We start from the raw sequence: 13,466 nt of genomic DNA on the forward strand, positions 1-13,466 counted from the left end.
CCCACCGTATATTCCAATCTATTCAAAACCCAGCAATGACAGCAGTAATCCTCATTCATGGGAACTCTGATACGGAAACCGATTTTGGAGGTATAACTTAACTCGCGGCGTTTATGATGGAACTTTTCATGGCTCCTGACAAACAATAAATGAGGATTACTGCGGTCATTGCTGGGTTTTGAATAGATTGGAATATACGTTGGGTGGAGCTTGTATTTAGAGTGGTTTAAAGTGACAAGCGTTGATACATACAGTGCTGATCATATTGGAAATCTGCCTTGAGGAAGCCCGCAAAGGGCGAACGCGCGTCGGCTGTGAAGCACTTTGTTTTAAAAGAAATAAAAACCTAATTTTTCTACACAACGCGACTCCTTTGGACTGAGAATGAGTGTCTGTACAAGGATACATATTGAAGAATAGTGCTGAGTGCACATGGATAAAAGTGACTTGATGTGACGTGCGCTGGTGTTTTTGTCTTCAGTGTATGTGCAGGCTGTCTATCTTTAATCCTTGAGGTGGATAAGCATTTTACACCAAGGCTGCACTCAATAGTTGGACTACATACATAGGTATATGGTGTTGTTCTTGTATAAGAAGGAGACAAGTTTTGATGTGCAGATCTGATATAGCAAATCCGCCTTTTTTGTAATGTTTATACTCATATGTATCTTGTGGGACTTGCTTTACATTCAAGCTTTTTCAATGAAGTAGGTTTGCTAGAAAGGTCCTCTGGTGCCCCAATGTCTCCCTAACTTGCTCTTGTACACAAGTTGAGAACTGCAAAACTGCTCTTTTTACATAAGCCTCCTTGAGCTCTTAATTTGATGTCAGAATGAAGTTCAAACACCCATAAAGTGAGGTATTCAACAAGCAAAGGAACACAATGTTCAAAATTATCAATACATAAGCCCGCAGTTGTCTGGCATCTGTAGAAGGGACAAAACAGAAAATTTCGTTTTAATCACCTCTCCAACAGGTCTGACTAAGTTTGATTCTTTCAAGTGACTATCAGCGTTGTTTCTTTAGTTGCAATGAGTTCTTATTAACATTATATTACGCCACTGGTCAAGACCACCAGAAACTGACGGAAAAGCTCACATCAAGTGACCGCACATAATGCCACCATTTGACCGGAATAAACAGAATCTGTCCAGGAGATAGAATACACTCTTGGTGCACAGCTTTTTTAAACTCAGGGAACCTCTCCAAGTCTGAATTTTCTACATCCACCTGACTGGTGTTGTGCAAGATGGAAGTCTCATGTGGATACACATTTTCAGATTCATTAGGGGAATATAAGCGGATGTATTTTCTTCCTACTACTTGAGCTAAAAAGTTCTGTTGGGGGTCATGGTGAAGAGGAGAAACCGTTCCCACTGGACCAAACCATGCATTCACTGTAATGTCCTCTTCATCCTCTTCCCCAAGACAGCAGTAATCAGGGATGCAAATGTCGCTCTTCAGTTCAGGTATCTGGTCAAAAAGCTGGTGCTGAGCTAGGTATCCAATGCTGCTCTGCTGATCTACTATAAAATCACTAATAAACTCATCAACGGTCATAAGGGTCTGCGACCAAGCTTCATCCGTATATCGAGAACCCACCTCTACAGGGACTGTCCGGCAACCAGCTACTTCAGATATATAATCCAAACTCCACTTCTTCATGCAAGGCCAATGGTCAATCACCCCATTTAATATGACTGGCTTCTGAGGTAGAAGGTAGTTATCTCTGAAGTGTTGTAGGGATGGACAGTAAAGTTCTGGAACTGCAGTTTCCTTACTAATCACTGGAAGCAAGGGGCCAGATTCACTCTTCATTTTCTTTGTAGTGCAATCTCTGTTTTCTACCTCTGCAGGTCTCTTTCCAAATGCCAAATATTTCTTGAAAATATTTATGATTCTGACAAGAATGTTGTCCAGAATGGATGATCCCATTAACAGTCCCATATCACAGGCTCTTACAGCTTCTCTGAGCGAACATTCATCAGTACACAGTCCCAAGGCCTTAAAAAGGCACCCGTAAGAATAGACTCTCCTCCACTCTTTGTCCACGTCTTTCCAGGTTCCACCATTCAGTTTCTCCCACGCATAGTCCAGTATTACTTGACTAGTCCGCAAACATTTGTGGTTTTCCTTGTTATACAATTGGTCTGCTGCTTCTCGAAGTAAAAATACAATACTTGTGTCAACTTTTTCTGTGAAATTAAGACCCAATCCTTCCTTACAGTCTGGCAAAGTAGTCATGATGTCAGCCCAGAGGGAATGCATTTCTTTCTTCTGCTCCATGTTTCTCAGTCTAGTTTTGATCTCTTATACTCGAAGTAAAGCCATAAATCCTGTTATCACTATTCATTCAGAACACCCAGTTGGACCTTGAACCTTATTATCAGACACAAACACATATAAATCAATATCCAATTTTGTAGGGTCCAAAAAATCATCCACAAATTTTAAATATTAGATGCACTGTTAAGAGCCCGGGTTCTTATTAAATGAGCTTCCGTGTCACAATTTGCTCCATGTGTAGGTGCGGTTTAGCAAATCCGCGACAGCTTCTCCATTCTGCGTAAAGAGGTTGTGGGTCGCCTGTCGATTTTAAATATAGAAGGAATTCCACCTGCACAAAAATCACACAAAATATTTCAGAAAAAACACTCCATGTTTATGTTTCATGGATTAGCGTAATTGTGTAAAAAGGTATTTCAAATAATGTACCATTATATTACCATTGTGAAAGCCATACAGACCCACCCTCTGTAGCAAAGATGAGTTCAGGAAACCTTTCTGAAAAGGATAATGCCTACATGCTAAAATGCAGTACCTATATTTCCAAAGTAAGCTTACTAGATAAAGGAACAAGAGAGGGAAATATAGCGAAGAAAAGGGCACAAAATTACAGAGCAAGGGGTGAAAAAGTATAAACAAAAAAAGTTGCAAGTGGATAAAAGCTACAATATCAGCTGAGGAGTTGGTCCATCTATTAGGTTACAATTCTGCATTGTTTAATAAATGCAGGATGTTTACTCTCTAACATTTGCCATCAATGAAATATCAGGCTGTGAAAGTGAAAACAAATTAAAATATTGTGACTACATGCTTTCATGAAACAAAAAGGTGTAAAAAAAAAAACACTATGTGCTATGTTTATTTTACGTGATGTGCTAATCCTGACGATTGCTCTTTTTCCGGTTGTTGTTTTTGTTGTATTGTTATTTTGTGTTTCCTTAATAAGAAGATTTATAAAAAATTTAAAAAACACACAAACAAATGGATTACTGTCTGTATTGAACACAAACAATGCAAGCCATTGAGATCACAGCCTTGACAGTTCCTCATCAATCATGCCACCCTTTGCTCATTTAACTGTATATTTGTTAGTCGCCAACGAACTGCATGTTAACAAGTTATTAATTATGTTAGCATCAAACAGAAGTGTTTTTGGAGGTAGCACCTTCGCCCCTAAAAAGATTTTGCAATCATTCAATTTTCAATTTGTGTGATTGATAAAAATCATTACAATATGCATTACAACTATTTCAAAAACACCTTTCTCCCGATGTTTATGCAACATTATAGAATTTTCATAGAAACATCTGTCCAGTATCATAAAGATGTTCATAATAAGTAAAGTACCAAGAAAAGATAATAAGGCAAGTAAACATTATCACATAATTCCTTCCAAACTCAAAAAACGGCAGCCTACAAAGCATTGATTATATCATATGACTACGTGAAAAGAGTTTCAACACGCAAAGTTCAAATCATTTTTACGTTCCTGCAGCATTCTTCAGTCAGGACATGCTGATCAGGTCTTTATCATTGCAACTGCAGTGTTCCTCAATCAATGCAATCCTTTCGTGCAATCATGGGCAAACATTTTACCATTAGCCTTTTCGAGGTCGATAATAGACAGATCCAAATATTTAACTAGTCTGCAGGCTAATTATGTGTCAGTGCTCTGGACACAAGCTGCAGTGGCATCCTTTATTGTGCGTAGCCCCAATCTTAAAAAAGTATAGATTCCAAAAAAGTCTACAAAGAGCTCAAACCAAATGCGCATAGACCAATAATGTGAGACATGGATTACAACCTATACAGTATTTAGAGGAGAAAGTATCCTTTGAGCTCCAGCCTGATAGTAAATGTGCTAATAGTAAAAGGTTGAATCTCAACTATTTTGTTCCGATTATTGGTTTCAGGTTAGGTCTAAGCTAGCTCTGCGCTGTCTGTTAAATAAATGTTGGCAATAAGAGCTCAATTCTACAGAAGGTCTATGTTTTACAGAAAATAGACCACAATTGTTGGATTTTTGCAAATTTCTTGAAAACACTACAGTTTTGGTTGTTATTCCAATCCTTATTCAGATCTAGATTATTTAAAATTATGCTTAAATTCGAAATACCATTTGAGTATATTTTTGAATTATCACAAACCCTCCTTCATGTTAAAATGTTCTTGTGGTAGCATTTTTTAGCCATTCACAAAACTTCATCAATTGTAGGTCTGCCATCAGGGTGAAATTAACAAGGCCAAATTAAAGTCTCCGCTGATGAACTAAGTACAGGTAGGAAGACCAAAAATTTGTCTTACTGCTATTAACAGATGTTTATGGAGTTTTGCTCCATACGACAGAGAGCCATATGTAATGGCTGGAAGAAAATAGCTCCAATATAACTTCCCCAGACATGATGTGTAATTTAATGTACAACTGACGTATCTGACGCAGAAAACAGTGTGTTCAGTTTTTCATGGCTTGAAATTTGTGATCCGTCTTGTTATTTTGCCAAACATCAGGTATAGATAAGAGCCAACTTGGTCTATTTGCTCTGCTCCAAATGACCATTTATAAATTGCTCTAGACGCTAAAGACACAAGTTTAGTTTTATTAACATTTAGGGGGTGATTATGATGGCGCTCGGATAGCCACAGCCCGGCCGGCGGTGGCGATCCGCCCGCCATGACAAAGTGATTTAACCCCCAGCCATAATAGCATGGCGGGGGGTATCGCGGTTGACGCAAAGTGCGTCCGCCAGTCGGCAATCGTTACGATTGCCGGCCGGGCGGACTAGGGCACTAATATGGTGGCGATCCCTACCAGGCACCATCATCCATATTAGGAAGGGTGTTTTCAAAGGCCTTTCCATGGTGGCGATGCAGCCATGGAAAGGCTAGCGGGAATTGCTTTGGGGGCCCGTTGCGGGCCCCCCCGGGCATGGGGGCTGCACTTGGGGGGTACGTATGGTACCCCACTACATTGCCATGCACAAGGTGGCAGGCACAGCGTGGTGCCTGCCACGTTGTGCATGGCAATGCACAACATGCCATTTTGGCATTGCGGCGGGTGCTGCTGTAAGCAGCACCCGCCACAATGTCAAGACGGCGGAATGCACCCGCCAGGGTGGCGGTCGTTTCCTAATCAGTAATACGGGACCGCCACACGTCTGGTGGCCGGTCCCAGCACCGCTATGGTGGCGGGCGGACGAAAGTCCACCCGCCATCCTAATGGGCCCCTTAGTGTCACACCACTGGTAATCTTACATTTGTGCAATTTTAGTAAAAAAATTAACAGACCAAAGGGAGTGTGATGATAAGAAAAAATAACTATCATCGGCATTCTGAAAGGCAGCTCTGTGAACAGTACTCACTTTTGGATCAAAGACCTGCCTTTTATTTATCTTTGGCATTAAATCAGCTGTGTATAAATTAAAAATAATTGATTAGGACAAAACCCTTCTTAAGCCCATGATTGGTATACATTTTCCTTTACCATTACCTATCTTCACCCAAGTGTTTATACACAATCAGCTAATAGAAAATAAGAGTGACTCAGGAATTTTGCAATTATATTCAGTACTCCTTAAGGGGTTGAGGCAATCAAGCATCCCCAAATGAAAGGGATACTCTTCATGGCAAGATCCAGGGGCTCAAAATTGTATAAAATATCTACTTGTCCAAGGGGCTATGTGTTGCAGAAAGCAATTTGTCCTATAAAAAATTCGACTTGTCCCTTTTGGTGCCATGCAGCGAGGTGACAAATTATTGCAGCGTTCTTATTGTATCAGATCTCTGATATCAACTTCTGCAATTATGTTTCGGCTCACATTATATCCGGGCCTGAATTCTAGCACGGTTTTGATTTTGCCACCTTTCAGCAAATAATCATGTTGGGTTTTCAAGTAGACAGGAAGTGGTAGTGTCAGACTTGGAATGTCCTGCGAGTCTGTGCACATCAAATCCAGGGGTTGGGACTACTTGTCCATTGAACAAAATAAACATGAAAACATGTTGTCCTGGACTACAAAAAATATGTCCTAGGTGTCTGGTGATCGGAATTCCACACCCATGCAAAAACCTTAAAAAGGATGTTAGGATTTTTTCCAATACTGAATGAGCACATGTTTGACTGCATAAATAATTGAAATAGGGGTGAACTTAAATGCAATGTAATAGAATTGTGATGAGGTCAAGATGCATGTATCATAGTGCATTGGTGCATCACATGACACTGCAAGCCACACCTGTTAAATAATAGTAAAAGCAGATTCTGAGGAAGGAGTGAAGTCAATTTGTTGTTTCAGACAGCTGGACACAACATTTTATTTGGTATTTCACTGCAATAATATATATAAAAAAAATGTAAGAATCACAGGTTAGAGGCGATACTCTTCTAACGCCTTACAAAAACATTTAACACGTGTCAAGAGATTTCCAGTACTAACTGAGCAAGTATTTTACGGCTATAATGATTAAATCGTGAGCAAACAGAACTTTAAAATAAATAAACTGAGAGGCAACTGAATTGCGTCTACCATAATGCACTGCAGAAGTACTGGTTCAACAAGTGTGTGTGAACCATATCTGTGAAATGCCAGTGAGAGTGGCCTGACACAGTATAAGACAGTATGACAGCTTACACTGTAAAGCAACTCCATGCTACCAGTAGAATAAGGAGGCTTTGTGAAGCCGACAATGCTGGAGTCTTGAAGACAAGTTAAGCCCGAGGTCCAGCTTAATTCAATGTACCACAAATAACTAATTACTTTTGTGTGTCAATCTTGATATCAACTTTGTAAGTTCCAAGAATAAATGACTGCCACATTATTTAAGCTGTGTGATGGTGTTAACAAATTCATGCATTACTTTAAATGGTAGGCCTCTGTAAAAGAGGAGCAGTGCAGGTCATGGTTATCCAGTTGCATGGAAGTCAGCAGTAAGAACCGCTCCATAAGGGCAAATAACACAGTTTCTAAACGACCAGCCCAAGACCTGTGTAGTATATCATATATTCCCATTCCCTTTATGTCTGAATTGCTGCACATGGAATGCTGATAGTGAATGAAGTAACAGAATGTTGAAGTGTGGCCTGCAGTGGAAGCTAAGAGACAGGGACAGTTGGACAGAGGATAGAACTCTGTCATTAACTACCTTCTGGAGCTGTAACCTTAGGGCTTAACATGAGATAAAGAAAGTACAGCCCACCCGAGTAGCTCCAGACTCCTGTATGAAGACCCTACCCTCTGACTTCAACAACCACCAAATGGGTTTAACAAGAGGTGATGGGAATTATGAAATGACATGGGGAAGGGACCTTTTGTCGACAAGGAATAAGGGTGCTCTGCTCAAGAATGGGAAACAGGGGGCAATGCGGGAAATACATCTTCCACCTACCCCAGTTGCTAACAAGGGTATCCACCACTCAGTGAGTAATTAAATTGAACAACATATATAATGATAATATCTGAAAATGAATTTCACAGCATGGGTACAACTGCTTTGGTCCACACAAGATAGAGAGCTATTCAAATTAACTGTTTCCTGTAGGTATTCTTTATCCAGCTCCAAATCACAAAACTGCTTTACATTTGAACTTTGGTATGCAATATAAGAGTTAATTTGTAAGGTATCAGTTCCTCAGATAATCGATTAAAAGATAGCCTCTCCTTGGCCATTTTCACAAATGAAGGTGGAGATGCCTGTGGGAATGACATTTACAAATACCCCTAGGTCAGGTAACACGCATACAGTGTTAGCAAATGCAAGCAGCTGCAGTGATGGGTTACAAGGTCAAGAGAGAGATTTCTAATGTGGTGGTAGGCTGGCAAAAGGAAAGAATGTATCCTTTTGTTAAAAACCCCTCACTCACCAACCTAGTGGTGACATGTTTCATCATCGGGGTCCACCCTGGTGGCCTAGCGTCACCAGGGTGTGCTACAACACCTGAATTACAGTGGAGCAGGTAGTGAATGTAAGTGCAGAAAAAAGTGTGTTAAAAATATCTGCCCGTCGAATCACATTTGGATTCATTCATTTATCCAAGGGACTTATTCAAGCCTGTCACGCTCACCCCGCCTAAAGACAGGAGACACCAGAAACCAGAGCCTTAATACCTATCTGGACAAACAATTAGACTCATTTATCTTTGCCCGTCCAGTTGTGCAAGTATCGCCACCAATGTACACTGTGCTCAACAGCTTCAACAATCACCCGGACGACTTGCAGGCAAAGACATTTTGGTAACCAGTGGCCTCCGTAGTGAGGAGACATACTGGAGTTACCATGACAACCTCCACGTGACCGGCTCCCGTCCCCGCCCAACCCGGATACGAAGCCGTTATTTAACCACACACGAGACTGGGCGGCTCCGTAGCAGGGCAGCAGAGGAAAAGCCTAGGTAATCGGCATTTCCGCCACGAAGGAACTGTAAGTAGAGATGCTTCCCTTCACAGGAACAATCATATATTTAACTACCGCACGACGCGGCGGTCCCCTAACAAGTACTTCCCGGATAACAATATGACCCATGTTTCCACAGAATTCGGTTGAGTAGTGGGGATACCCCCTACCGCCCTCCGATGTTATAAGACTCCGGAATAGCAGTAAGCCTTGCACCTACAACCCGATATGTGTCTGTATGTGTTTATGTTGTCTGTCAGTAAGTCTGAATGTGTCGAGTGTATTGATACAGATTAGTCACGCACTTTCAACCCTCATTCGCGACCACCAAAAAAATTGGCGAGATTGTGAAACCACAACACTTTAATGATACGACCAGGACGGAAGCCTGAATAAATGTAACATACGGCAACAATCACGCTGCCGCACAGCACGCACCTCTTGATAAGTATGCGTGTTCTATCTTGACAACCAGCCCACATTGGGCCGTTGCACACTGTGAAAAAACTTCACCTCGATATCCACAGTAGTGTTCCTAATGCGAGTGGCAGTAAGCATGAAGATACGAAAGACACGACACTGCACAACGTAACAGGCATGTAACATAGCTCACGTCTGATTGATGTTTGTTGTTTTTCTTCTTCCACCCACAGGTCTTTTTCACATTTTTGACTCACCCAATGTGGTTAGAGTCTGTTTGTACCATTGAGCGATTTTTGCTACTTTGGAATACAGAGAACGAGGATAGGGTGTACCTTTTAGGGGGTGCATACCGTCCAGTTCCCTGTCAACCCGGTCCTGATGAAAACCTGGTATATCCCATTCACGGTTGAAACATGTAGACCAACACACAGATAAGAGATACTCTTGGCCTTAATATACCCTCACAGTATCTCGCCCCACCTTTTTAACATTGTCCAGTTACTTGTCAATAAAATGTATCTGTCACTAAGTTAAACCAGGACAATTTTTAACACACTTTTTTCTGCACTTACATTCACTACCTGCTCCACTGTAATTCAGGTGTTGTAGCACACCCTGGTGACGCTAGGCCACCAGGGTGGACCCCGATGATGAAGCATGTCACCACTAGGTTGGTGAGTGAGGGGTTTTTAACAAAAGGATACATTCTTTCCTTTTGCCAGCCTACCACCACATTAGGAATCTCTCTCTTGACCTTCCAATGATGGTACTCCTCCTTTTGTTTTTCTAGTCTTTCCACAGGGGAACAGGAGTACACTCCGTTCACTCTTAGTGAACACGATCCCTTGCTCTCCCTATTGTTAGCATATGGGTTACAAGGTGCCACCTCTCAACTAGGGGTGGGTGGAATTTGCGTGGTCGTGCTACGCAAAGCTCCGCAAAATGGTAAAAAATCTCTGCTAACAAGCGGAATTGCTTGTTCCGCTCATTCGTGATGCTTTTTTCCTGTTCGCGAACGCCGTTTTCGTGCTCGGGGGGGGGGAGAAATATCTTGCAAACACGCATTTTGAAAGCACGAACAAGCAAAAAATTCCACGAAGCTGTGGATCGTGGAATATTTGGTGATTCCGCGTTCTCCGCGGAACGCGAAATTACCCAAATTCCGCAAGCGATACGGAATTTACCACCCAGGCCTATTCTGATCATCATGCTAAGAGGAACGGAGTCCCCTTTCTAAAAATAGTAATGAGGTAGGCTTAGTACACCCCCAACTTGTGCCCCGACAATAACATGCTTCAATTTGAAAGACCCCCCCTTTTTTGTAACATAAAGTTGAATAAGAAAGCCCACTTATGCTACAGCTGATGTGAAAATAGGTCCAGGGCCTAAGGAACACTATCCTGGTCTAATGAGTAGATATGTGAATCAAGAGTTTACTCAGCGTTGGGGTTCGTGGAGAGAACGGTGGGCTGGAGAACTTCCATTCACATTCAGTGGTCTTCCATAGAGACACCTAGGAATCCCAAGTTTACGCTGCAGTCCTCTCCAGCTCTCTGTCTGTATCATAACCCCTTCATCTCTGCTGACTGTAAATCGCATCCTTATGGCTTTCAATATGACCCCAGAAAGTGCAATTTAACACCAGCTCTTCTTTCAGATTGTCATTAATAGCACACAAGGGTTCAGATATTTGAAGCCAATCTTAGTGAAGTGAGATGCTGTTGGTAAACTGAAGCCTGTTAAACTGACAAAGGGAGGCCTGTAAAGAAAGACTATAAGCAGTCACTTTATAAAGTCCTTGCAAAATGTTGAAAGGTGAGTGAAGATAAAGGGAATTTCCCACATCCCTTTTAAGCTGCGAACGCCTTACTAACAAGAACGCACTGTTATTCGTAGACAGCGTATTGGAAATATATATTATTGGCCTTATTTACAAGAAAGTAACACAGCACGGTGCCGCAAGCAATTTGGCTACCCCACGTTACTTTCAAAGCAAAGGGATGCACCATATTTACAACACTAGGATGTATCCCTGGGCTCTACCCTGCGCAGGTGCACACCTGGATGACATGCGCCAACGCAGGCACCCTTGCAATGTGGTTTTCTCCCCGTTCCGCCTTCTTATGCATCCCCTGGAGAGGCGTAGGATTTTGACACATTCCCAGGCTTACGAAACTTTATAAATCTGGAAATACGGCAGAATCCAGGGGTGTTGCATGGGAACACCCACAGAAAGCCCCTTTTACCTAAAGTGTTGCATGAAAAGGGGCCATATTTACAAGGCCACAAAAAACCATAGGGTGGCTTTACGTGACCTTGTAAATATGGAGCATCATCGCCGGCGGTGCGTCAAAAAAAGTGATGCAACAGTGGTGCAAGGGGCTTGTAAATATGCCCCTATATCTTTGTTTGATGTGAAACTTCATTTACTTTGGTTTTTGCGGTTTGCATAGGACAGTGTTTAATAAAGCCAGGTTGTCTGATGCTGAATGACAGGTGCATTTCTGTTAAAACGATGCCTGGTGTGCGCTGCTGACGGTTACAATCTATTAACAAAAACATAATATTAAAAAAAAAAATCAGCCAACAATCGTACTCATGTTGTGACACCTTCACCAAGTGCTGAGATTTTAACAGAATCACTTACAAATCTAGGAATTGTAGTTTTGAATCTAGCACTACAAGCACTACGAATACCGCTGGCGTTAGGAAACTTGTTGCTTTGTTGCACATAAAAAAGGATGATCTGGCAACAACCACTTTAAGGAGTTCTGGTTTAAATATACATGCCATATTTAGCACAACTTACACTGTTATTTTGGGGAGTTTTAAACATGTTAGTGCAAAATTGACTATACAACGCGTTTGAAGGCTCGGCTTGTGTTTTGGTTTTTGCAGCCAGACTTGCCCAGTCTGCTAGCCCCATGAACACCCTGGCTTGTCCACCTCTAGTGCACACCACGGTGACCTCCCGCATGTCCGCTACTTACACGGACTTCCCGTGAATCCACCCTCATGCCCGGCCGTCTCCGTTTGCTGATCTTTCACCAGTGTATGTTCTGTACTTCAGCGCTTCCAGGTCGCAGAATAAGCGTAGTCAGGGGCGGGAACTACTGTGACTATGTAAGGTGATCTAGGATTGGAGCACTGAAGGCTTCACAGCCAATCCTACAGCGCCATACAGAATTTCGAAGTGATGATTGGCAGTAGAGTCCCCACGTGTCTTTGTACGATCCGATCTTTCCTCTTACAGTCACGAGTCCCGCCCGTTTTGAAGGGTCTAGGATCTGGATTGGGTTGGTGCCTGGGTACGAACCGAGCCCTGAGAATATTTTGGCATGTCAATAACATTTGATTTAAAAAGGATAGACATTAAATACCCATTTAGTGACTTGTTTGTATGAACTGAAAGTAGAAAACCAGATATTAAACCCTGCTTCCTGCTTAACCAAATGGGATGATTTTAGGATAATATTTTCTTTTGTCGTTCATCCCTTTACTTCATTTTCACATACAAAATCACCTTCAAATACGTGAGCTCAGAATAAGAGCTGCACAAAAACTAGTGTGTTGATGTATTAGACTATAATTTTGATCTATTTATAAGAATGTGGCCACAAACATGGTGCACATGACAACTGATTTTTCGCTCAGTTAACTAATGGCATTGTCTCCAGGACCCAGAAGCGGTCAGGAATGGTTCCAAATTCATGTTTTAAAACAAGCACTTTCAATAAGTACCTCTCAGTGCAGTGATAGAATGTGTCCTATTAAGGTCAAAACTTCAGCATGTTTGAATTTTGAAGAGATTTTATGATATATTATTGTGATTCTTGTCGATACATGGCAAAACATTTTCAAGGCCATGCTCGTGCATGGGCTCCTAGTGTCTTGCCAGACCCTTGTCTCTCTCTCTCCCTGGTAATTTGGTGGCTCACCGACCTCTAAAGTGCCACAATGATAAACAAGGCTTAAAATATTTGCCTAGGATCACACAATTTGTTCTAGCAGTTTGCACCCAACATTTCAGCAGCAGCCCCACATCTGATTGTGTTGCTGTGTTTGTAAACCCCTCACTTGACACAAAGGAAGCTAGAACATTTACAAATGCGCAAAGCGGGTTACAATAAGCCACTCCCTTTCATTGGAACCAGGGAGGCATAAGAGTGCCTTTTTTGAGCTGTCCATTTTAAACACTCACTTCAAACCTCAACTTGGAACACCCTTATAATACATCTACAAAAACTATCAACCTTGTCATTAGGAAGCTTCCAAGTAACTCCATCAAGAAATATTGGCTTCTCAACAGCCTTTACATTTGCAGATTAACCAATTGCACACATTAACATTTCTTTCAGCCAGCCGGCACC

At 41.8% G+C, this 13,466-nt stretch overlaps 1 protein-coding gene across 2 annotated transcripts in view; it reads right to left on the reverse strand.

Annotated features, from left to right (window-relative positions):
- Window positions 1-12,195, reverse strand: part of FAAP20 (FA core complex associated protein 20) — a 99,699-nt gene extending 87,504 nt beyond the window's left edge. Inside the window, exons 1-2 of one of the 2 annotated variants that reach the window (XM_078642460.1) lie at window positions 12,087-12,181; window positions 489-2,617 (exon numbers count right to left, since the gene is read on the reverse strand). In XM_078642460.1, the coding sequence (XP_078498586.1) occupies window positions 1,066-2,286 (1,221 nt within the window). In that variant the 5' untranslated portion in view covers window positions 2,287-2,617; window positions 12,087-12,181 and the 3' untranslated portion in view covers window positions 489-1,065. Of the gene's footprint in view, window positions 1-488; window positions 2,618-12,086 lie in introns of those variants that run through there. The other variant, XM_078642461.1, reaches the window with a different exon arrangement.
- Between the last annotated feature and the right edge of the window lie 1,271 nt (window positions 12,196-13,466).

The sequence above is a fragment of the Lissotriton helveticus genome, chromosome 5_1, assembly GCF_964261635.1.
Source record: "Lissotriton helveticus chromosome 5_1, aLisHel1.1, whole genome shotgun sequence".
Lineage (NCBI taxonomy): Eukaryota > Metazoa > Chordata > Amphibia > Caudata > Salamandridae > Lissotriton > Lissotriton helveticus.